The following is a 24,218-nucleotide window of genomic DNA, read 5'->3' on the forward strand; positions in this document are numbered from 1 at the left end:
TTGCTGATCAAAGGCCAGCAGCCCCTCGGGGTGTTGGGAATTAGCCTGGGCAGGATAAGAGCAGGTTTGCACCAACTCAGCTCACACAACTGGTACAAAGCATGCCAGGAGCTGGCAACAGAGCCCCAGGTGACCCTGGAGCCCCAGAGCCTTAACTCTGCTAGACAGCTAGACAGCACCCTGGTGCTTGGACACAAGCTTGCATCTCAGCAGCGTGGGCCGCACTCAGAAGCAAACTCATTTGAATTCACTTGAGATGAACCACGGCCCAAACCCTCAAAAGCACTGGGCAGCCCTCCACCTGCAGCACGAGCGAGCCTGCAGCAGCTCCTCTCCCCAGCGAGAGCTCCAGGCATCGGGGCTGGGGATGCTTATTTATTATTTATGCAGACATTTTGCATTCATGAATTGCCTTTGTTGGAAAGATCAAAATCAGAGCGAGAGCGCATGGGAGTGTCCCAGGACTCCGGGAGTGTGGCAGACAGACTGCTCAGGAGACTGCAGGCTCACGCACACACGCAGGCATGGAGCCAGACACTTCAGAGATCTGTGATGATACCACCCGCCCCTCCCCCGTGCCACCCCATGACGCCCCACCCCTGATCTCCAGCCCAGGCCATGGGGCCCCTGGAGTGGCAGGGGAGGTCACCTTCCCTGAGGTTGGCAAGGCCTTGACTCCCCTCCCCCCAGATTTCCAGCCCCTAAGCGGGGCACCACTGACCACCACCTGCCACGAGAGGAGGGGCCGTGCTGCCAGACGCCACCATCAGGAGCCACTCATAGCAAGATACCTGCAGACCTTATCGTCCTCCTTTGGCCAGGGCCAGGTGTGTCCCCGCAGCCCCCACAACGCCTATGTCCCTTTAGTTTGTCACTTGCTTTGTTCAGTCATTTAACACCAACTTGAACCTCAGCCACCGCCAGGGACCCTGATGGACCGCCACATTTCCAACACCGAGCATCAAATTAGAACACACCATTAAGCCATCCCCAAGAGCCAGAGAGACTCCACAGAGATAGGAGGAAGCCACAGAAGAAGACACCTGGGGTCCCGGGCCTGGGGTCCAGCGCCTGGGAGAGGAGGCTGTCTTGCACCCTCCCCCCTCCCCCAGCCATGCCAAAGCATCAGTTTGCCCAGAGACCCACAGCACCAGTTCCTAGTCTGGTTCACCATCACTCAGTGCTTGCCAGGGTTCTAGCCAAGAACAAGCAGGTCCTCCAGACCCTCACGTCCCGGGTTCATCCCCTCACCCACACACTGCAAACCCAAGGCCAGGGTGGAACAGAGGAGAAAGTACACAGCAGCCATGGCCAGGTATCAGAACTTCCCAGAAGGTGGGGAGGTAGCTCCAAACAAGCCTGGAGAATAGACCCAAAAGGGTGCCGAGGGGCTTTTCCTCTAGGACGGAGAGGACAGGTGGGTTCTGTGCTCCTGTGGGGCAAAACACACCACACCCCAATAAACAAGGGGGACCAGCCCACTGTTCACACTCAGCCTTGGGGCACAAACCAGGCCGCTCACAGATGAGCCACAGCCATTCATTAACAAAGCTCTTTATTAGTATTATTAATTATTGGAGATAAAAATAGCAAGGTCCCACATGCCCCACCCTGTGGAATACAAGACGAATGGTAACCTGAGGGGCCCGGCCTCCCCTGGCAGGCGCCCCCCCCCCCGCCCCGGGCTGCGGGCGTCAGTGGCAGAGGGCCATAGTCTCCATGTTGAGAAAGCGCACGTGCATCTTGGTCTCAATGTCGATCCCCTGCCAGATCTGGAACCGAGAGAGCAGCATCGTGAAGGGGTGCCCGGGGCCCCTGCCCCTACCCCAGTCCTCGCCTGCCACCCTCCTCTGCACTCGCTAGGACTCCAGGCAGGTGAACAACATGGGGGCTTCATGTGGAGGCGGAGAGCTACCTGTCTTGGTGCTGGTTAATTTGCCTGTGGTGTGGATTCTTCCAGGGTTTGACACGGCGAGTTACAGTGAAGTCCCAAACCCAAGCTTCGCCTGAGTCCCTTGATCTCACCCATGGCCGCCACCAGCTCTGAGTTCATGCGAACGACATAACCCCACTGTTCTCCCTCCTCATTCAGCACAAAGGGGGGCTCCCCCGTCTCAGACTCTGGGTCTGGGTGGTCTGGTCCTCACAGAGGGTTTGTAGCCATAGAGGCAGTGCAGGCTTCACTCATTAAAGGACCACACTTTGGTCCTTGTGACCAGAGATCACCCAGACTAACATGGGCCCAGGAAGTGGTGTCCACGCCACACACGTGGCCCTGCCATGACAGCCCACCCTAGCCAGTTGTGACTTGGGCCTAAGAACACCCCGCCTGTTTCAAACGCTGTGGCATCTCAAGGCCTGCAAGGTTGAGAAGGTAGTAGGGTGGGGAGGGTTTGGGAGCAGTGGGGCCTGGCAGGCTGCGATTTCCCACTTCTGTAAGAATGCCATGTTCACAAGCTGTCGTGTTGTGCAGCATCTCCTGGAACAGCCGGCCATGAGGCTAGAAATGGGGAAGCCAGGCTCTGGGGGGGCCTCAAGGGCTGGATAAGCCCCCCGTGCTGTTGGCCTTCTGTACCTATTTGGGAAGCCATGGGGGCTGCAGGAGGCAGATCAGAAACATCACCCCAAATTGGCTTCTGCTCTTAGCGTGGTCACTGGGGCCCTGGAGAGCCTGTGGGGGGGACTGACAGCCCTGGGTAGCAGGACAGCCCAAGGCTGAATATTGAGCCCAGCAGGCCTGTCCCTCATCCCTGGTCCCTCGGAGTGGGTCTGTGCCGCCTACCCTGTGCTCAGCCTCCCGATGCATTTGCAGGCCCAGCTAGTGAGGCGGACATAAGGCCCCCAGCCCTGGTCCCCGAGCTCGCCCGAGATGGTGGCCCTTCCAGGAACTGCCTTGGAGGAGGCCTGGGGGCTGCTGGACCAGGGGCCTGGGCGGGCTTGTTAGGTCCTGCATTCTCCTCCACTCCCAGAAAGATCTTGGGGATGTTCACATGGTTCAGGACATGTTAGAAATGGCCAGGGCTAGCTGGCTCATGCCTGTAATCCCAGCAATTCAGGAGGCTGAGACGTGAAGTGTGAAGATTTAAAGGGCAGAGAGTCTAAGACTCCATCTTCAGTTAGCCAACAAAATGCCAGGGTGGAGGCATAATTCAAATGGTAGAGCACCAGCCATGAGGAAGAAACCTGGGTGAGAGCCTGGGCCTGGAGTTCAAGCTCTAATACTAGCACCAAATGTGAACAAACATGAAGCCCAAGAGCAGGGGCTGGAGGCTTCCTCCGTGGGGAGAAGACCGGAAGGTAGCAGCATTTAAGAGTGACATCAAAACTCACTGGGGATGGGAAGGCAGAGTGCAAGGTCTGCTCCTGCACAGAACCACCTAGAATGCCCCTGCCCCACTGGGAGTAGACTACCCTGGAGAGGGGGGCATGAGTCCATCCCAGCTGGGACACAACTTGGACTTTTCATGGTCCACCCCCCATGTGACGTTCATGTCGTCCTCACCACACGAAACGCCATTTCCAGGGAAGTCAGTGACCTGCCCAGCGGTTCCCCAGGTCCTCTGGCACCCCTGGATGCCCCCACCAGGCTCCCCTGCTGACCCCACACCCATATGGCACCCACCTTCAGGAAGTCCTCAAAGGTGATGCCCTCGTAGACCTGATCCGGCTCCTGGGGGGGAGGGGAGGGGAGGGTGAGCGGCCTCTGCAAGGTGGGGGCACCCTCCTCCCCTGCCAGAGGAGGGTGTGGTGCAGAAGTGTGGACAGGGAGCCCTTCCAGCCACCCCCAGCTGGGCCTCCGCCCATGATAAGAGCAAGTCCAGCTAATCAAGTCACTGGCCCCTGCAGGAAGGGGCCGGAACTCAAGGACTGACCTCTGCAGCCGCGATAACCTGCGCACCAGGGAGGGGTGTGGGCAAGGCCGGCTAGCAGCAGAGTCCCCGATGTGGACGATAAGGAGCCTGTCACCACGGCTCATGGGTCTCATCCCCCAGCCCCTCGTGACAGCACGGTGGCCAGCAGCCGGTCAGTGGCTGGCTCCGGAAGTCCACTGAAGCAGGGGCGGTACGGCTATGGCCCATCAGCCCCGGAGGGCTGAAGCCCCGGCTGAGCTGCCTTTATCTGGCCAGGGTCTGCAGCAGGAAACGCGTTCACACAGAGGAACCAAAGTCCTAGGGGCGTGGGCAAGAGCCCTCTGCCGCTCGGCTGCCTTCTTGACTCCATGGCTGGTCTCTGGCCTCCTGAGGCCCCGGGCTACACCCCGGGAAGCTGGGCCCCGGCTCAGGGAGGCCGGGCATCTGAGGCTGCTGAAATTATATGCAGGTCTTCTGCTAGCACTTTTGCCACAGCCAAGGGAGAGAGCTGTCACCAATTGAAGCAAGCAGGAAACTCCTCCAGGCTGTGTAGACACCCAGCCACTGTCTACAGGGTGTGAGCGGGCGGGAGCTATGATAGGACCAGGCCCGGCCAGAGCACGGAGCCCTCACCCCTGCCTGGCCCTGGGCCTCACAGCACAGCCCCCCAGGGAAAGACACCATGGCCTTTGCTGGAGAGCTGTAGGTTTGGGGTTCAGCCCTCGGACCCCAGCCTTCCCCCTCTGCTGCAGGCCCGGGGCCCTCACCATCTGCCCCACGCACACGCTGGCCGCCTCCATCATGGCCCCGTCTGCGATGGAGCGCGCAGATTCCTTCTCGATGTGGGGGTTTCCTGAAAGCAGCTCCTCCACCACCTGCCAGAGACCAAGGGTGACCTGGGGCGTCCACTGAGGCCAAGGGCGAGGCACCAGGGCCGGGCTGGGGGGGAGCATACTTTACATTTCGATATTCTTCCAGGGTGATGCGGCCGTCGCTGTCCGAGTCGTACATGTTAAACAGAACTGGGGATGGCATGAGAGATGGGGGCTCAGTCAGGCAAGACTCAGAGTTTAGGGGGGGCCCCAGATGCTAAAATCTGCACCCCATTGTGAGTGCAGGCCCTGGGCCTGGCCACCTGGCACTCGGGTGACGTGGACCGTGAGGAGGATCTGAGCTCTGAGCTGTGAGGAGGACTGGCGGGGTCCACCCTGAGCCGTGCGGGTAACACCGCCAGGGCGAGCCTGCCCGCGCTGGCCGTCACACGTGAAGTCCCAGGAAATGTCATTAACAGGAGTGGAGTCGCTGGCTGCCCCACCCACATCCTGGTCCCCCCTGATCCTAGGGGATCCCCAAGGGCATCTAGGGTGCCAGTGCCTCTGACTGCATCTTACTGATCTTGGCAGCCTCGGGCCCAGAGCCACATAGAACTCTGTCACCCCATGCAAGTGAGGTCCCCTGCTCCATGGGACAGGAGCTGCCCCAGCCCCCCTCCACACATGGGCTATTGAGGCTCAGTTCAAGCTCTGTCGCCAGCCTTGCTGCTAGGGGACAGCAAAGCCAGGTCTGGTGCATTTTATCCACCCATCCACCTCCTAATTTGCCTCAGCACCTCGGGGACAGAGGCCGGCCTGACCTCTGCTCACCACGAGCCCGGGAGGAGCCAACACAAGTCTAAGACTTCAGGGTGCCATGGGGCGTAGGGTGCCCAAATCCTCCTCCGAGCCCCTGCACCTGCTCAGCATGGCACCCCCGTCCAAGGTCAAGGTCACCAGGTGCCAGAGTAGAGGAGAAGCATGGAGGCCCAGGGTGTGTTCAGATCTCCTCACCCCTTCCTCCCGGCCAGCTACGAAGGGCTGCGCCATTTAGGATGAAGCCACCAAGGCCTAACAGGAAGAGACGCACCCCAACCCTGCCCCGTACTGCTCCCCCAGTATGCCACCCTCCCCCGCCCCTCCCCCCACGCACATCTCAGCTTGTCTTTCCGGGACAGCTCCACCTGCTCCTCGCCCAGCGTGGTGTCGATGGGCCGGAAGTAGGACATGATGGTCAGGAAGTCCTCGAAGTTGATCTCGTCGGCCAGGCCGCTGGGCCCCCTGCGCAGGTTCCTGCCGCAGAGCAAAGCCGGGCGCTTCTGTCACTGCCACGCCACCCCGTCCGTCCCTGCTGTCTGCCCTGGGTGGCAGGGGTTCACCAGGGCCAGGCACAGCCTCGGCCTTTCTCCCCCGCCAGGGACCGGGATACAGACCCTGCCCTGCACAGGCCTAAGCTCACCGTGGGGTCAGGGAGAGACGAGATGGACACTTGACAGCCTGAGAAAGGGGCTCTGGTGGGGCTTGTCACAGGGTCAAGGAAACTGAAGCCACAGGCAATTCAACAATTCAGTCAAGGTTCCTCTCCCGACCCCTGCCTTGTCCTGGGGACCCATTTGGGCTTATTTTTGGATAACCCATAGTGTACTAAGGGTTTGTTTTGTCATGGGGCTCGAACACAGGGCCTGGCAATGTCTCTGAGCCACTGTCTGCTTACTACTTTGAGCCACACTGCCCATTCCAGTTTTCTGGTGGGTCACTGCAGATAAGATTCTCGTGGGCTTTCCTGCCCAGGCTTTGAACCAACAGCCTCATCCTCAGATCTTAGCCTCTTAAGGAGCTAGAATTACAAGCATGAGCCACCAGTGCCTGGCTCCCCGCCCCCCGCCCCCCCCCCCCCGGCCCGTTCTTAAATGGTTAGAAAAATGTCTGTTAAAAAGTGGAAATACTATTTCATGACAACTAAGTTTTTGTGTCATTCCAAGTTCAGGGTCTATAAATAAAACGTGGGAATTAGCCGTGGCCTTGGCTTCCTGCGGTGGGTGTGCATTGAGACTGAGGGCTGGCAGCCTTCTCCAGAGAAGCCTGATACCAGTGCTCCCCAAGCTTAGTAGGGACTTCCATAATGCACAGAAACATTGTGCGAGCCATCAGCACCTCTGACCCCCAGCTCTGCTTCCTACCATCCCCCCCCAACACACACACCAGCCTTCTGCAGCCCCTTGTGCAGCCCAGACAGTTTTACTGTGTCCCTGAGTTGTGGCCCAGCTGTGTCCTGGCTCCACCAAGCAGCTTGGGAAAAACAACATGGTGCCAGACTCACCCAGCTGGGGGTCCAGAACTGGGAGTCCCCACGGGTGTCAATCAGAGCCCACAGACAAGGACCCTTGTCGGGGGAAGAGCACACCTGTTGTCGAAGAAGGCACGGACGATTTTGGACCGGATGGGGTTGAGCTCCAGGTCAGGAATGTTGTTGAAGTTTTCCTTGCTGAGTTCCAAGGAATGGAGAGGGAAAACGGTAAGAAAGAGCCATTGGTTATGAGTTTGATGCTATCCAGCTGTTGTCTTGTCCCTCACAGGACCTCTGGAGAAGCCCAGAGAAAAGCTGAGGCCTCTTAACCACAGCAGCAAGAGGGACAGTTTGGCTTTTGTGCCAGTAGTGGGGTTCGAACTCAGGGCCTGGTTGCTGACCCCCTAGTTTCTCTCAAGACTGGAGCTCTACCCATTTGCCACAGCTCCACTTCCAGCTTTCTGCTGGTTAACTGGCAATAAGAGTCTCATGAACTTCCCTTCCTTGGCTGGCTTTGGACCACAATCCTGCGTTGCTAGGATTGCGGGTGTGAGCCAGGAGCACTGGTTAGCAGGGACAACTGAAGGCTCAGACCCCAGAATAGCCATAGAGCTGATAGAAGTATGCCATCCAGGCATGGCCCAGCTGGGACACAGGCCCGACTGTGTCAGGAAAAGGGATGTAGTGATGAAATTCACGACCTCATGGCTGATCCTGGGAGACAGAGGCGCAATCAGACACACCAGGCACAAAAGATCCTGTTTTAAGCTGGGCACAGATGGCTGACACTTGTAATTCCAGCTACTCAAGAGTAGCCAGAATTTTTTTTTTTTTTTGCCAGTCCTGGGGTTTGAACTCAGGGCCTACACACTGTCCTTGGACTTTCTCAAGGCTGGCACTCTCTCACTTGAGCCACAGCACCACTTTTTCTCTGTATATGGCACCAAGGAATTGAACCCAGTCTTGGTGCATGCTAGGCAAGCACTCTACCACTAGGCCACGCTCCCAGCCCACTGAGATCTTCTTTTGGGGGGGAGGTGCCTGGGGCTTGAGCTCTGGGCCTGGGAGCTGTCCCTGAGCCTGTTTTTGCTCAAGGCTAGTGCTCTACCGCTTGAGCTACAGTGCCACTTCTGGCTTTTTCTGACTAGTTCATTGGAGATAAGAGCCTTCTGCCTGGGTTGGCTTTAAACTACAACCCTCAGCCCCCTGCGGTGTGTGCCGCCAGCACTGGATTAAGGTGCTTTTGTTTTCGGCCTGCTTCTCCCATAAGACCACTCCACAGGGGGCACAGATCCATCCTCCAGGCCTTGGGCACAAAGACAGAGTGTCCCCATGTCCTGCCCAGCTCTGCCCTACCCTCACCAGGCCACAGCCCCGCCCTCCAGTACACCTGGACCCTGCTTCCCGCCTGCCATTTGCTCTTCATCCATGGCTGTCCCCTAAGGTGACCTTGGGAGGGCAGGGCCTGCGCTGGCAATCTCGGAGAGGAAGGAGGTGACAGGAAGGCAGCTGACTCCAAATTGGGATGATGGGGAGGGGAGCAGTCAGAGCAGGACCGGACTCACACCTAGCACAGACCAGTGTTGATCCCTCTGCTGCCCTGGGAGGGGACAAGAGAGGCCCAGGCTCCAGGCCCAAGCAGGACCTTGTGGGCACAGCCGGATCTCTCCTGCCCTCCCCACCCCGGGCAGCTTCAGTCCCTCCCTGGTGGCTGGGTGTACTGGGCATCTGGCCAAACCCACCGAGCTGGCGCCAGTGCATGGAGACATTTTAGATTCACAGGAGCGGGGTTTGGAGGAGGGAGATTCGCTGGGGACAGCTGGTGCTGGACGATGGGACGTGGTATGGTCACGAAAAATACTGTCATGCTCTTTTGGGTGGTTGTTAGTCACAGAAAAGAATGAAGTAAGCCAGGGATGGCGGCTCGTGCCGTAATCCCAGCCACACAGGAGGCTGAGACAGGAAGATTGCTTGAGCCCAGGAGTTCAGGATGAGCCTTGGCCATCGAGCAAGTCCCTGTCTCAAAACAAAAGGAGGGACGGGTGCCCTGACCTTTGCTTGCAACAGAAACGAACCCCCAAACCACGCACAAGGCCGTGGTGACAGCAGGTGGGGACAAGGCTGAAGGGAACCGTTTCCAAATTCACCTCCCACTCTTTAAATGGGAGGATTATAGAACTCTAGCTGGGTGAGTTCTCCACCATTTACAACATTCCCCCAGAACTCTAGAACACAGGTGGGGGAGACTCATCACACCTGTTTACAATGGGGAAACTGAGGCAGGGAAGTGCAGCCAAGAAGGAGATGGTGGCTCGGGTGTGGTCTGGTCTCTGCCAGCCCCCCCCTCCACAGAAAACATGGACAGCACAGGCGATGTGGGCTCTCCTCTCACACAGTGCAGCGCCCCCATAAATGCTGGTTTCGTCTTGCTTCCCTTACCCAACCTCTGCCCAGTTCCCACTGGGCAGGTTCAGCCAGCTCCACCCTGGGCACAGGCCCGGGAGCCAGTGGCCTCCCGCCCTCCCTCCTGCAAGGCACTGGCTGGCAGGAGCAGCGGCCAGATCCGATGCCCATTAGAATGTCACCTGTGTTCACGCCTATTATCCTCGCTGCTCAGGAGGCTGAGGTGAGGATTGCAGGTCAATGCCAGCCCGGGCAGGAAAGTCTGTGAACAAGAACTCCCCCCCCTCCACTCCTCTTCTTCTCTCCCTGCACTTGAACTCAGGGCCTGGAAGCTGTTCCTGAGCTCTTTTGCTCAAGGCTAGCACCACCAGTTGAGCCACAGCTCCAATTCTGTTTTTTCTGTGATTAATTGGAGATAAGAGTCTCACAGACATTCCCACCCGGGCTGGCTTTGAACCGAGATCCTCAGATCTCAGCCTCCCAAGTAGCTGAGATTACCGCTGTGAGCCACACGTACCCAGCTCTAAGATTACTTCTGTAACATGGTTCCATCTCCGCGCCCCTCCAAAGGGCGGGGTCATCCATAGTGTGTGTGTCTGGGTGTCACCAAGCCCCCCCACCCCCTCTCCATGCTAGCAGGAAGTCCAAGTGGCCAGTTAGGGAAGGAAAATACACAAGGAGCCTCGTCTACAGCCACGCCACCTAGCTGGCTTCCCCACCAGGCCCCCTGGTGGAGAACAGGGGTAGCACAGGAAGGGGAGCATAGTAAGTCCTCAGTAAAAGGGTCACACACGTTTCCCACACAAGCACTTTGCCACTGCTCTGTGACCAGGCTAGACTTAGGTTTGATTTTGTCATTGTTTTGGGTGGTCCTAGGGTTTGAATCAGTGATTTGTGCTTGACGGGAAGGTGTTCTACTGCTGAGCCATGCCCTCAGCCTGACTTTTAGTCTTCCAGACAGTATCTTAAGTTCACTTTGTTCAAACTGGTCTCAGACTTTGCTCTCCACTCCCTAAGCAGCTGGGAGCAGGTGTGTGCTACCATGCCCAGCGTGGACTCAGGGAAGACCTTGTAATCGACACGGTGAAATTTTAGAAGTAGGGTACTGGCCTTACAGAGAATCCCCATAAACCCAGAGCCCTGAGATAAGCTGAAAGACCTCAGGAGCAGACACCCTGGATGTTCCGAGATGATTTTCAGAGGGAACCAGACCAAACAGAGAGGGAAAAACAAGATTTGGTAAAATTAAAACCAACCCTTTGGGAGGTTTTTTTTTTTCTCTTATGGTATTTAAAAAACAAAAGTCTAATAAAGTAAAAAAAAAAATGTAGGCAGTCAGCCAGGTTCAGTGGCTCACGCCTGGAATCCTAGCTACTCAGGAGCCTGAGAAATGTCTCTTTATTTACACGTACGGGCAAATGGCCTGGGGGTGGGATAGGGCAGCTAGAGCAGAGTGGTTTGAGTGTCAGGCCATGAGTTCAAATGGAATCCCACAGCAAAGAGTCCAAAAGCTGCAAGGCTCCAAAATCTGACACCTTTGGACCACTGACAGACATTTCCCCAGCCAGGCAGAAATGTTCACACCATGAGACCTGGCTTCAGGCACAAAGTCTATCTATTTATCTATCTATCTATCTATCTATCTATCTATCTATCTATCTATCTATCTATCATTTATCTAACTTGTTGGTTGGGGGGCTTGAACTCTGGGCCTGGGTGCTGTCCATGAGCTCTTCAGCTCAAGGCTACCACTCTGCCACCTTGAGCCGCAGTGCCACTTCTGGTTTTCTGGTGGTTAACTGGAGATGAGAGCCTTGTGGACTTCCCTGCAGGCTGGCTTCGAACATGATCCGCAAACCTCAGTCTCCGGAGTAACTAGGATTCTAAGCGTGAGCCAGTGGCACCTGGTCAAAGTTATTTACAATAGTGTGGATTACATCAAAATGTCTACAGATGTCACCTGCACAGGCCCGGCCCGTGGCTCACGCTGGTAATCTAACTACTCAGGAGGTCTGCAGTTCAAAGCCAATCTGGGTAAAAAAGTGTGATGGTGTGCAGGACTGGGGCAGCCAGAGGTCTGGGGTGGGCGAGGCGTGGAGGTTGGAGCCTGGCAGCCCGCTGCAGGGGCTGTGCGTGCTCTCTGCCTGCAGGTGGTGGGATACACACACACACACACACACACACACACATGCACACCCCAGAGCACCTACTGTATGCTGTCCTCAGCACTGAGCAGTAGCAAGGTTCTAGTGGAACTGGCTCACACTCAGGCTGAGGAAGAGGCTGGGCCTCTGTGGGAAAACCTCTCCTAGGGACCGAGAATCACTGGACACTGGGCCCTAAAAGTGGGAGGCACCCAGGGCCCCCTGAGAACTAGATCACCAGGATGAGGACGCCATCTTCCCGGCATCGTGGGAGGAGCTGAGCTGCCTGTGAGCCTGGCTCCCAGCAGAGTCCTCTGTGCATCTCTTCCTATCCTTTATTTCTTTATTATTTGTTTATGTTCGTGCCAGGATGGAGGCTTGAACTCAGGGCCTGGGCACTGTCCCTGAGCTTTGTCACTCAAGGCTGGCACTTGACCACTCGAGCCACTTCTGGTTTTCTGGTGGTTCCTTGGAGAGAAGAGTCTCACAGACTTTCCCGCCCGGTCTGGCTCTGAACCTCCTGAGTGGCTAGGAGGACAGGCCGGCGTGAGCCACAGGGCCCAGCTTAAATGGTGAGCTTTGGAGTCACCACAGAGAACGTTAGTTTTGCCAACAGACACTGGAGGCTCCCTCCCTGGGGCTCCCCAACTGCGAAGGACAGGGAGGGGTGGGGACACCCGCCCTCTCCCACGCAGTGCACGACGGGACACCCACCATCAGACAGGGGGCTCCAGGCCCGGCCCGCCCCTCCCCTCCAGCTATGAGGGGACAGATGGGACTCTCTCAGGACAGGAACAGCCTGGCCAGGGCCTGGCAGCCACGGCTGGCACTTCCGCCTTACCGAATGGTGGGCTGGTCCCCGCTGAGCTGCTTGAACCGACGGTGGAGTTGCTCGATCTGATCCGAGGAGACTGGGGAGGAAACGGAAGGGGACGGTTTAATTGTCCTTTGGGGCCAGTCCTGAGGATTGAACTCAGGACTTGGGCGCTGTCCCTGTGCAGTTTTGCTCGAGGCTGGTGTTCTACCACTTGAGCCACACAGCTCCGCTTCCACATTTTGGGGGGGGGTGCTTAATTGGAGATCAGAGTCCGACTTTCCTGCCTGGACTAGCTTCGAGCTGCTGTCCTCAGATCCTCAGCCTTCCGAGTGACCCCATGAGTGACCCACGACAGGCGCGAGCCACAGGCCCTCCGTTTCCTCAGCCACTGAAGATGGGGTTTCCCCTAACTTCAAGGGGCTTTGTAGAGACACAGGGGAAACTTGAGTACAGGAAACCTGGCGTGGGGAGGGAGGGAGGAAGGGAGGGAGGGAGGGAGGGGAGAGAGGGAAGCAAGGAGGGAGGTAGGGGAGAGGAGGAGGGCGTGGAGAGGCAGGAAAAGGGCAGGCTCTGATGTTACTGCCCTGGATGACCTATCTAGATGGACTGGTAACTTTTTGGTGTGTGTTTTGTGGTACAGGGGACTCAGGCCTTGAACGTGCCAGGCAGGTGCTCTACCGCTTGAGCCATGCCTCCACGCCTTCTTCCCTCAGTCAGGCAGGGAGGGTCTCTGTGTCTGGCTGGCACAGCCTTGAGCGCCCCTGTGTCTCTGGGGACGACAGGTCCCCACGGCTGTGCCCAGCAGTGGTGCCTCCCCGGAAGCTGGGCTGGCAGGCGGGATGGCCCAGCCACTGGCTGAGATGGAGTCTGGTGAATGCCGCGCCCAGGCTGGCCTCACACCACGCCCCCCTGAATTCCACCTCCAGAGCCTGGGTGCCAGGCCTGGGCCAGGGCACCCTTCCCTCTCACACCATCTTCCCCTTCAGGCCGGGTCTCCTGCACAGCTGCTGCTGACACGAGACCGGCAAACGCCACGAGGGTTACCTGGGACGTGGTGAGTGCTGGAGCCAGGACGCAGCCCTGGGCCTGCCCTTCCCTCCCGGTGCCTTCAGGCAGGGGTGAGGCTCACCTGCCGCTACCTGAGGTCATCAGATGCAACAGGGCAGACTCCCTGCTGCTCCTGTCTGTAGCCCTGGCCAGCTGCCCATCTTCAAAGGGCTGGGGACTGCACCCCACCCAACCCAGGACCCCCAGCTCCTCGGGGGCAGTGGCAGGCCTGGAGGCGGCCAGCCTGGCCTCAGGCTGCAGCTGCAGATCTTCAGGAGTCTGCAGCTCCAAATCCTCACGCGGCCAGCAGATGCCGCTTGCTAGGAAAGATTTGTTCCGCCTGCCAGCCCGGGCTCCGCTCCAGACGTGAGCTCATCCCCTCCACGCGACTCCCGGGAGGAGAGCGGGGGTGCACAAGTGTGCCTGGAAAGGCCAGGCCCCTGCCAGGGACAACATCTACCTTTCTGTCACTCGTGTGCCAGGTGTGTCAGGAGGGCCCGGAAGCCCCTCCCGAGTCTGTAACCTAGTAAACATGCACATGCGTGCTGCTCTTCAAGGATGTGAGCCGATCACACGCAGCACAGGGACGGGGACCGGGACCCAGCAATGGTCTGTACGCTGGAGCAGCTGAAAACGGACCACACACACAACAGTGAACCGAAGGAGCCAGTCTCCACATGGCAAGATGGAAAGTCAGGCACCAAGACTGAAAGTCTGGGGTGTCAGGAGTCAGGACAGCGCGCTCTGGAACGTTCTCAGAAGGGCTGCACTGCCCTTGATGTGTTACATTGCCAGAAAAGGTTTCCTCAAGCGTGTGCTGGTGGCTCACGCCTGTTATCCTAGCTACTCGGGAGGCTGAGCTCTGAGGATCACAGTTCAAAGCCAGCTGGGGCAGGAAAGTCCATGAGACTCTTATCTCAACTAACCACCAAAAAGCCAAAAGAGGCTCAAGTGGTACAGTGTCAGCCTTGAGCAGAAAAGCTCAGGGACCGTGCCAGGACCCAGGAGTGTGTGTGCACTCGTGCGTGCACATGCATGCCCCCCACTCCACACACACACCAAGTTCAGCGGCAGGCACTTGGAGTCCCCACGCCTTGGGAAATGGGACGGAAGGATCAAGAGCACAATATAGGGAGTCCCCATCTCAAAACAGCAAGGGACACCACAACCCCGCCGCCACCCCACCCCCTGGCTGCTTTCGAAATTCAGTCTTCTACCCAAGTACACACTTGGACAGCAGTCCTCCCATTTCTCCCTCTTTGTGATAGCTGGCATGACAGGACACGGGAAGTAGTCTCGCCTAGATGCCTTGGCTGGTCTTGAACCTTCATCCCCTGGGACCTGGTTCTGAGTCTCAGAGGAGCTGCCAGGAAAGCTATGTCTGACCTCAGCCCGGGCCTGGCCATGAGTCCCCGGCTCCTGGAGAGGTAACAACCCTCCCCGCCCCTTCACCTGCCTGCCCTCTGGAAGCCTGGACAGTCCCGGCTGCTTGGGAGGGACCAGAAGGACACTGCTGTCTGCAAAGGTCACCCCCCCCACACACACAACCACAAAGGACCTTCCTGTCCTGGCGCATAAGGTAACTGCCACCGCGGAAATCCCCAGCGTGACCTTCTGGCTTCATGAATTCACAATGAAGCTGGAGCAGCCTCAGGCTGGCGGGCAGTGCCAGGATGCAGGGCGCCTCCCTGCAGCCCCTCGCTTCGCCCTGCCGCCACCAGAGCCACACCCCAGCCCCGGCTAAGGGGACAGATGCTGAAGGGCTTCAAATAGTCCTTGTAGTGGGCAGGAGGGGGGCTCTGAGGGAGGGGGGAGGGAGGGAGAGGGGAGGGAGGGCCAGGGAGGGAGGAGTAACTGGACCTTGGTTAAACTGCACTGTGGTCAGGTAAAGGGAAGGAGCCCAGGAAGAAAGCTGCAGAGGGGAGCAGCCCCTGTAACCCCAGCTCCTCTGTAACCCCAGCTACTTGGGAGGCTGAGATCTGAGGATTCAAATCCAGCCGAGGCAGGAAGGTCCATGCGACTCTTATTTCCAGGGGAACCAGCAAAAAGCCGGAAGTGGATCTGTGGCTCTGGTGGTAGAACGCTCGCCTTGAGCAAAAAACAGAAAACGAAGAAAAGAAAACACTCAGGGACAGTGCTCAGGCAGGGAGGAAGGGAAAGAGGGAGAGGAGGGAGGGAGGGAGGGAGGAGCAAACCCCCCCTGTCCACACCAGGGCCGCTTTTCCTGCTCTGAAGCACAAGTCCATCACGCAGCACAACCCCAGGCCGCACAGGGCGGCCGCTCTGGCCTCTTCCTCCCCGACAGCCCCACTCAGCTCACCACTGAGCTGCACGTTCTAGACGCTTCTGTGTCGTCTAGATCCAGTCTTGTCCACCTCCAGGTCCAGTTCTACCCTACAAACCTAGTATATGCATGTGCACAAGTGTTAAACAATCATCTCCCCCAGATTCTAAGCACCCCAGGTTGGAGCCCCTGTTCCAGCCCACAGGACAGCTTCTTTCTCCCAGCACTTGGGAACCCAGCAGAAGGTCTGGTTTGGAGTGTGTGTGTGTGTGTGTGCGTGTGTGTATGTGCACATGCACGTGTCTGTGTGTATGCTTGTGTGTGTGTGCGTGTGTGTATGCTTGTGTGTGTATGCTTGTGTATGTGGACGTGTATGTGGGTGGGTGTGTATGCTGTGTGCGTGTTTGTGTGTATGCTTGTGTGTGTGGATGTGTGTGTGTGCACATGTGTGTGTGCATGTGTGTATACATGTGTGTATGCTTGTGTATATGGACGTGTGTGTGCGTGTGTGTGTGCATGTGTGTATGCCTGTGTATGAGGACGTGTGTGTGCATGTGTGTGCGTGTGTGTGCATGTATGCTTATGTGTGTGTGCATGTGTGTGTATGCTTGTGTGTGTGGACGTGTGTGTGTGGATGTGTGTGTGTGCATGTATGCTTGTGTGTGTGCGTGCGTGTGCGTGCGTGTGGGGGTGGGTGTGCATTCGCACGGTGCTGGGGATTATACTCAGGGCCAGGGCACTGTCCTTGAACTTTTGGGCTCAAGGCTATAGAACTTCCCCACTGGAGCCCCAGCTCCACTTCCGGCTGTCACTCCTTGGCTGCTTGGAGATAAGACTCTCCCAGACCTTTCCGCCTGCCTTGGCTAGTTTTGAACCTCGCTCCTCAGATCCTGTCCTCCTGAGTAGCTGGGGTGACAGGCGGGATCTGCTGATGCCTGGCGGGTTTTACATTTGGGATTCAGCATCTCTGTGTCCTGGAGTGGCCACTTTTTGTGCCAAAGACTCAGTTTCCTCATCTGTACCTTGGTAACAAGGAACAGCTGGGCCCTCAAGGGGCTCCTGCGAGGATCAAGGGGTGGCTGGATCCCCTGTTCCCCTCCCCACTGCCCCCAAAGCTCGTTTGGGGCCTAGTTCTCAGATGAGGGGACCACAGTGGCCTTCTCAAAGGGGGCACGTGGTGACTGGCGGGGCAGGGAGGGGGGGACTGGCTGGGTAGTGCAGCAGGTCCCCCCACCCTGCCCAGCACCCACCTTCCGCTGGGGCCCTGCTTGCTGCCATGGTTCACAGGGAGGGGACACGACCCAGCTGAGCACAGGACTCTGGGTAGCCACTTGTCTTGAGCCTCGATTTCCTCATCTGTAAAATGGGTGGCAGACCATGCCCAGGGAGGCCCCGGTACCCAGCCCTGCCGAGCCACCTGGCAGCTGGGTCAGGCCGGTGAGTGGCCTGATAAGCATGGAGCCATCTGAGCTCCCGCGCTGCAGGTCTGCTCGGCCTGCTTCCTTCTGGCAGGTTCTTGGCAATGGAGACTGACAGGGCAGAGAAGAGAAGCCGCTGCAGAGACGGAAGAGAACACAGAGCCTCCATCTTCCTGGGGGCCCCTCCAGGAGTCGTGGGGAGTTGGGACGAGGGAGACAGGAAGAGGGGTCACCTCTGGGGGGAACGCTTGATCCCCAAAGAACCTCCCTTCCCCTTGGCACACCCTGGTCAGCTCTCTCCTCTGTGGGAGGGGCAGCCCCCCTGCACCCCAGGGGAGCCCTGCTTGCTTACTTTCTGGGCTTTTCTTAACCAGCAGGTAGGGCGCCTTCTCCCCCGTGCCTGGCTGCTTGTTTGTGTTGGCAGTCAATCAGCCACACGCTGGCAGGCAGGGGAGGAGGTGGGCGTGCGCCCGGCACTGCCCTGTGTGGGCGAGCCAGAACTCCAGCTCAGGCCTATTTTTGGTGGGGTGCCTGAAGCGGAGGGACCCATCTTGTGTGTGTGTGTGTCTGTAGGGGGTGTTGGGCAGGGGCTGCGGGATGGGGTGCCCCTCCTTCAGGAGGCTCTCCACTCTGGGGGGGGATATGGGGGCTCCCGTGCACAGCTCACAGGTGACAGGGCTGAGGTCTGCCGGGTCATGTGTCGCTGGTAAGGACGGGAGGAGCTCAGGTGCTGCAGAGGCTGAGTGAGGGCAGGGGGCCAGTGTGCTGGAAGGGTGACGGGCAGGGAAGCTGACCCCTGACAGGGCAGGGCACAGAGATGAGGCTCCGGGCAGAGCTGGCATCTGAGCTTCCTACAGAAGCATAGAGGCTGGCAAGGAACCCACAGCTCCAGGCAGAGGGAAGGTGCATGCCATGGCCCTGAGGTGAGAAAACTCTGGGCCCGGCTCTGACCACACCAGTCCCAGTGCCTGGACATAGAAGAGACAACCCTAGCTGCTCAGGAGGCTGAGATGGGAAGATCAGGATTTGAGGCTCTTATCTCCAATTAGTCACCAAAAGCCAGGAGTGGAGCTACGGCTCTAGGGACAGAACCCGACCCTTGAGGAAAAAGTGCTCAGGGACAGCACCCAGGTACCGAGTTCAAATCCCAGAACCAGCACAAAAAAATAGGAAAGGACCATGGAGGAGTGGAAGCTTGGGGAGTCCTCCCTGTACCCCTGCCTCTCCCCTTCTCCAGTGTGGAATGAATGCAGGCAAGTTTCTCTACCTCTCTGAGCCTCAGTTTCCCCTCCTGTAAAATGACATTATCACCTTGCCCGGAGGATTCTGACGGACACAGTGCATGTGCAAGAACTTAGTGCAGCACCAGAGAGCAGGGTGCAGCCAGCACTCCATCTCCACCCCCTTCCCCAGCCTGGAGCTCTTCTCAGGGGCTTTCCTAGGCACAGCCTCTGGTTCCAGAACTTTCCATGCACCCCCATTACTCAGGACCCAGGCTGAGAGGTGAAATGACTTGCTGAAGGTCACACGGTTGAGAACAACAAGGACCAAGACGTAACTTAACTGTGGCTCTGGGTGCACAGGGCACAGAGATGTGTTTACAGCATGGCTGGTAATAGAAGCATTCACACACACACACACACACACACACACACACACACACACACACACCCCCTGCCAACAACCCCACGGAGGATGAGACCATTGCCGTGCCTGCTTCACAGTGGGGGAGACTGAGGCTCTGAGCGCAGAGCAATGCCCACGCAACACTGCCAGTGCCAGGCTCTGGCCACAGCCCCCAGGGCTTCCTGCCATCTGTTTGTCCCCAACTTCTTCTTGCCACAGGACCTTGGCATTTGTGGGTACATCTGTCCCAAAGGCCACAGGTCTGCACATGGTGACTCTTGATTTGGGCTTCTACCCTGGTGTCCACCTTACAGAGCCTGGACCGCCCCCCCCCAGCCCCACCTTCCTAGAGCTGAGACACCTTTGGGTCCCCCCGGCCTGACTGCACCCGGGTGCTGGGAGCCCAGGGCGGGCAGGGGGAGGGGGGCAGGGGGAGGAGAGCACCCCAGCCACCTCGAGGAAAGCCACCGCAGCCTGAACCCAGCATCTGTCACCGTGGGAGGCGGGTGGGGGGACTGACAACACTCCCGGCATGCTCTGGGGCCTCGGAGCTGTCACCCCACGGCCCGCGAATTCCCCCAGAGGCCCCTGGGTGCTGCTGGGGGGGCGAGGGGTGGCCCGGACCCCCTCTCCTCAGCCCTCCCCTCCCCCGCGCCAGCCACCGAGGCGCCCCCTCCACCTGCCCGGGGAGGGGGGTCCGTGGGCAGAAGCGGGGCACCACCCGCCCCCCCTGGCCGTCAAGTTCGGGGAAGTTCCCGGCCCGGTGACGCGGGCGCCGAGTTTGGAGCGCACGCAGCCCACGGGCTCCGGGGCGCAGCTCGCCCGGCCCGCGCCCACCGCGAGCCCGCGCGCCGGGAGCTCGGTCCCCCGCGCGGCCAGGCGCGGCCTCGCCCCGGCCCGCCGGGGTCCCCCGCCCGGCCCCCGGTTCCGGAGTCTCGGGGCGCACGGCGGGCCAGCGAGGCTGCCCGGAGAGGGGCGGCGAGTGGCCCAAGGTCACCCACCGGGGGGCCGGGCGAGGGGGCGCCGCCCGGAGCCCGGGGACTTCGAAACTTCCCGCCCCGGCGCGTCGGGGTCCCCCACGCCCCGCCGGCGGCGTCCGGGGCTCCCCGTCCTCCGCGCGCGCCCCGCGGGGACCGGCGGGGCTCCCTGGGGAGAGGCGGGGCGGAGGCGCCGCGAGCCCGGGCACCGGCCCAAGGTCAGGCGGCGCGGGGCGCGGAGCCGGGGGCGCGCGGGGCCCGGCGCGTGGGGTCCCCGCGTCCCCGCGCCGTACTCACAGCCGGTCTTGCCCTCGAGCTCCCGCACCTCCTCCGACGCCGAGTGGGCAGCGCCCATGGTGCGCGCCGCGGGGCCCGCGCGGGGCTGCGCTGCGCAGGGCTGCGGCCGCTGCCGCCCGGCGTCCGGCGCGCCGGGGATGCGGGCACCGCTGCGAGCCGCGGGTTCCGCGTGGGGCCCGGCCGCGGCCTCTTATAGCGGCGGCGGGCGGCGCGCCGTGGTCCTAGCGCGGGGCGGCTCGGGGAGCGGCGGCGGCGGGGGGAGGGGGCTGGCACTGCCCCGCCCCGCCCCGCCCCGCCAATCACCGCCCACAAACCACGCCCTCGAGTCCTGCCCATCCCGCAAGCCCCGCCCATCGTGCCCGCCCATCGAAGCCCAGGAGGGAGAGGCTCCCAGGTCCCCTTCTCTCGTGGCCACACCCCCTCGCCACCTAGCCCCGCCCAGCGAAGGGAGGAGCCTCCACAGTCCACGCCCCTCCCGCGTGGACACGCCCCTCCAACGCCCGGGCCGGAATATAAGATGCACAGGAGTGCGAGAAGTTGAGGTGCAGGTCATGGGGATGGGACTCGGCCCCGCCAGCCCCCAGGGACCCCGGACAGGGAGGGTCAGCACTGGCCCACGGGAAAGTGCAGCAACCCTCCTCTTCTTCCCAGCTGCACTTCGGAGGCGAAGTCCCCGCAGCCCCAGGGGACCCGCGGGGTCATCCACAAAGGGCAGGGCCCTCGGGCTGCGAGTGGTGCCCTTGCTGGTGCGAGGTTGGGCTCTTGGTCTAGGCAGGGAAGAGCAGGGCCAGTCTGGCCACCGATCTAACTGTGACTCCACCCCCTTAAGACGAAAAGTTCACCAGAGACCCGCATAGGGCCTGGCCAGGACCCAGCCTCCGAGACAGCCCCACGGCCCAAGGCATCCTATCCACCCGCTTAGGGGAGTCCCAGAGCCGGGGCAGAAACTCAGTCAAGACTTTCTGCAGGGACACGCCTGTGTACTCTGCAGTGCTTGGAGACTCAGTCAGCCCGGATGAGGGAGTACTCAGAATCTGCCCTGGGCCCTAGGCTCAGAGAGGCCTGATGGGCCCTCAGAGGCCTGAACTCCCAGCAGCCAGGGCCTTAGAGCTCCAGAGCAGAGCTCAGTGGGCCAGCAGCCCCTGGGAGCTGTGTGGTGAGATTCCCTGGGGTCATAAAAACTGCCCCACTGGGGAAATGGCTGGCTGACAGGCTTTGGGGGAAACCCAGAAACTGCACTGGGGTGAGAAGAATCCCAGAAAACCAGGCAGACCAGGCCCCCTCAGGGCCAGCCCACACCCACAGCTGCTGGAAAAACAGTTTTATAATCAACTTCTAGAGCAGGTGACAGTGGGACTGTGTTTTATTAGGTGATTTGCAGACAGGGCTTTCTGTGGGGGAAGTGCACTCCACCCCAGATGCTGCTCCCAGAGCTGAAGCCCTGGATGCCAGGAATCCCAGCTACCTGAAGGGCGGAGCTGGGCAGGGTGAAGGTCAGACTAAGCAAAACAGTTCTTGCGACCCCATCTCAAGCGACAAGCTTCATGTCCAGCGCATGCCTTGTCATCCCAGCTACACAACAGGCCATGGGTGGGGAGATCAAGACCTGAGGTGGTTCTGGGCAAAACCACAAGATTGTCTTGGAAAGTAGCTCAACAGAAAGGGCAGGACAGCCTGAACTCAGCCTCAGTGCTCTGTATTCCATTCAGTCCACACTGACAGACTTAATATACTTCCTCCACCCTTCGCTTGTTCCTCGGCCCGGTTCTCCCTCCTCCGCCTGGACTCAGATCTTTGAAAGGTCTCCATCCACCCTCTCCATCTGTGTGGCTGCTGTATCTGCAGGGAGCTGGGAGAAAGGCCAAGGAAGACTCTTCCTAATTGCAGGGCTGAGAGAAAGAACCAGAAAGATCTGAGCAGCAGGAAGGTCAGGAAGCCAAGACAGAACCTGAGCATTCATTTATTCACTGCGAGTCTATGAAGGGGGCCACAGTGCCCTGAAGCCACACGTGGGAATACATCACACACACACACACACACACACACACACACACACACACACACACACACACACACACCCCTGGCAGGAGCAGAAAGCAGTAAACATGCTGATATGAGGCCTATAGAGATCTGGAAAATTCCAGCCACCATAGCCACTAGAGAGTTTTATCCTCTCTGAAGCTGAGCTGCCCTGGGAGTCCATGATTGTCCCCAACCGTGGTCCCCAAAGAGCACACCAAAGCCACAGGCAACACGGACAGATGTCTGGGGGGCTATGTGGGCGCCACTGGCAATCCCACCCTTCCCTGGACCCAGGGCTCTCTCTCTGGCCAACCAGGGGGCCTGGAAACCCATGAGTCACCAGGCAACAGCCTCTGTCCCCAAAGAACCCACTGTCCCTGAGGAGCTGGTAAAAAGCATCGGATGGAATGTTTGGCTGCTTTCGTGTGGCTCAGAGGACCCCGCGAGGGCTCATGCCAAGTCCTCAAAAGCAGTGACTGTAGCCAGGCACTGGTGGCTCATACCTGTCATCCCAACTGCCCCAGAGGCTGAGATCTGAGGACCATAGTTCAAGGCCCGTCTAGGCAGGAATGTCTGTAAGACTCCATTTGACTGAAAAGCTGAACGTGGAGCTGTGGCTCAAGTGGTAGAGCATTAGCCTTGATCACAAAAGCTCAGGGACGGCACCTGGGCCTAAGTTCAAGCCCCCCAGGACCAGCACAATTTAAAACAAAAACCAAGCAACAATCGAGGCCACCAGTGGCTGCCATGATAAAGAGCCACCCCAGCTCTGCATGAGAGGATTAAAATCCTAATCTGTGGTGTTGGCCAATGTTCTCAGGGCCATTCCAAGCTGCCGACAGTGGAACAATGAATCTCAGGATTCCTGGTGTCTGGTTGCAGTCACAAGTCTGCAGCCATGCATCTAGCTCTCCCAGCCACTCGGGCACTCCCTGTCTCTATCTGCTGGCAGAATCAGCTGCCACAGGGAGTGTGGGTTCCTGAACATGAGAACCTGGGGGAGACCCCGCTGAGACACCCTCTCTATTGGTGAGAGAGCTCAGGGACTTCCAGCACTGAATGGCCAGGACACCCACTCCGCAGGCTGGCTTGCTGGGGCTTCGAGAAACCACACCTAGCCACATCAAACAAGCAGTGATTAGTGAGGCTGGTGAAGAGACCAGCCTGAAGGCTGGGCGGGGTGACACACCCCTGTAATCACAGCGCTGGTCAGGCTCAAGCAGGAGGATCCAGAGTTCCAGGCCCCGCCGGGTCTGCAAGGTGAGACTGTCAGGAAAGGAAAAAAGGAAAGGGAAGGGAAAGGAAGCAGGAAAAAGAAGGGGGGAACTAAAAATGAGAGTAGAGAGGGAGAGTCCACAGGTGGCTTCCACTGAGGTCCAGCATAAAGTCATTTTTACTCCTCTGCTCTACTATATATGGTCTGTCAGGGTATGTCCTGGTTTCTTGGTTTTATTGTCACTGGAATTAGGGAAGTCTATTCTCAATTTGCATCTTGTGTGAGATTTTTGTCATTTTTTTCGTCAGTACTGGGGTTGGAAGTCAGGGTCTCACATTTGCTTGGCACACACCCTACCACTCGAGCCGGGATGCCCTTTGTGTTTTACTTGCTTTTCCAGAATAGTCTTGAATCATGTCATTTCCATTCTCCTGCCCCCAGCCCTGCCCTGGGCCTTGATCCTCTTGTCCCTAGCTCAGCGCTGGGTGGACAGGCATCAGCTATCAGACCGCCCCCCCACCCGCCGTCCCCCTTCAGTTTGAATTCAGGTTATTCTTCCAGCTCACCGCTCACCTTAATGGTGCTAGGCCGTGTGGGGCCAGCTCAGATCGGGCAGGACCCTGGCCCTGCCTCGCCCTGCTTGGCGTAGGTTGGACACCTGGCCACTCGGGGCCTCCATGTGCTCACCTGCAGAGCGGGCAGGAGGCCTGCACCTGACTGGGCACAGGTGATGTGGCCACTGTGGGTATGTCCTTTGTTTTCCCTTGCAGGCCTCGACACTGCCAGCCGGTGGCTTCACTTCAGATTATCCCTGCCCTGCCCTGTCCTCCCTCCTGAGAGACAAATAGAGGTCTTTTAGGCCTCAAGCCCCCATCTCTTTTCCTTTTGTGCCTGTCCTAGGGCTTGAACTCAGGACATTGCTTTTTCAGTCAGGGCTGGTGCTCTACCACTTGAGCCACAGCACCACTTCCAGATTTTTGTGGTTAATTGGAGATAAGAGGCTCACAGACTTTTCTG

At 58.9% G+C, this 24,218-nt stretch overlaps 2 protein-coding genes across 2 annotated transcripts in view; one reads left to right on the forward strand and one right to left on the reverse strand.

Moving 5' to 3' along the window:
• The window catches only part of Fbxw8 (F-box and WD repeat domain containing 8), an 85,808-nt gene extending 83,138 nt beyond the window's left edge, over positions 1 to 2,670 (forward strand). The window contains exon 13 of the mRNA XM_090320183.1: positions 1,961 to 2,670. The gene's annotated coding sequence lies outside the window, so the exon portion shown is untranslated. The remainder of the gene's footprint in view (positions 1 to 1,960) is intronic.
• Tesc (tescalcin) lies at positions 1,539 to 20,117 on the reverse strand. The gene is made up of 8 exons (XM_090320186.1): positions 19,964 to 20,117; positions 12,339 to 12,408; positions 7,068 to 7,148; positions 5,817 to 5,956; positions 4,812 to 4,873; positions 4,619 to 4,726; positions 3,623 to 3,670; positions 1,539 to 1,772 (listed from the first exon to the last, which is right to left on the reverse strand). The coding sequence occupies exons 1-8, from the start codon at positions 20,019 to 20,021 to the stop codon at positions 1,695 to 1,697; spliced, it is 645 nt and encodes a 214-aa protein (XP_090176312.1). The 5' UTR covers positions 20,022 to 20,117; the 3' UTR covers positions 1,539 to 1,694.
• Positions 20,118 to 24,218: the final 4,101 nt, after the last annotated feature.

Source organism: Megascapheus bottae, chromosome 28 (assembly GCF_031878675.1).
Source record: "Megascapheus bottae isolate mThoBot1 chromosome 28, mThoBot2.hap1, whole genome shotgun sequence".
In the NCBI taxonomy this organism is placed as follows: Eukaryota; Metazoa; Chordata; class Mammalia; order Rodentia; family Geomyidae; genus Megascapheus; species Megascapheus bottae.

Excerpts from the sequence above, each read along its gene's own strand:
- Tesc (XM_090320186.1), bottom strand. The coding sequence starts at position 20,021 with ATGGGCGCTGCCCACTCGGCGTCGGAGGAGGTGCGGGAGCTCGAGGGC. Across the intron at positions 4,874-5,816 it reads CCGGAAAGACAAGCTGAGAT|TTCTGTTTAACATGTACGAC; the intron begins GTGCGTGGGGGG and ends TGCCATCCCCAG. Across the intron at positions 3,671-4,618 it reads GCGTGTGCGTGGGGCAGATG|GAGCCGGATCAGGTCTACGA; the intron begins GTGAGGGCCCCG and ends CCTCCCCCCCAG.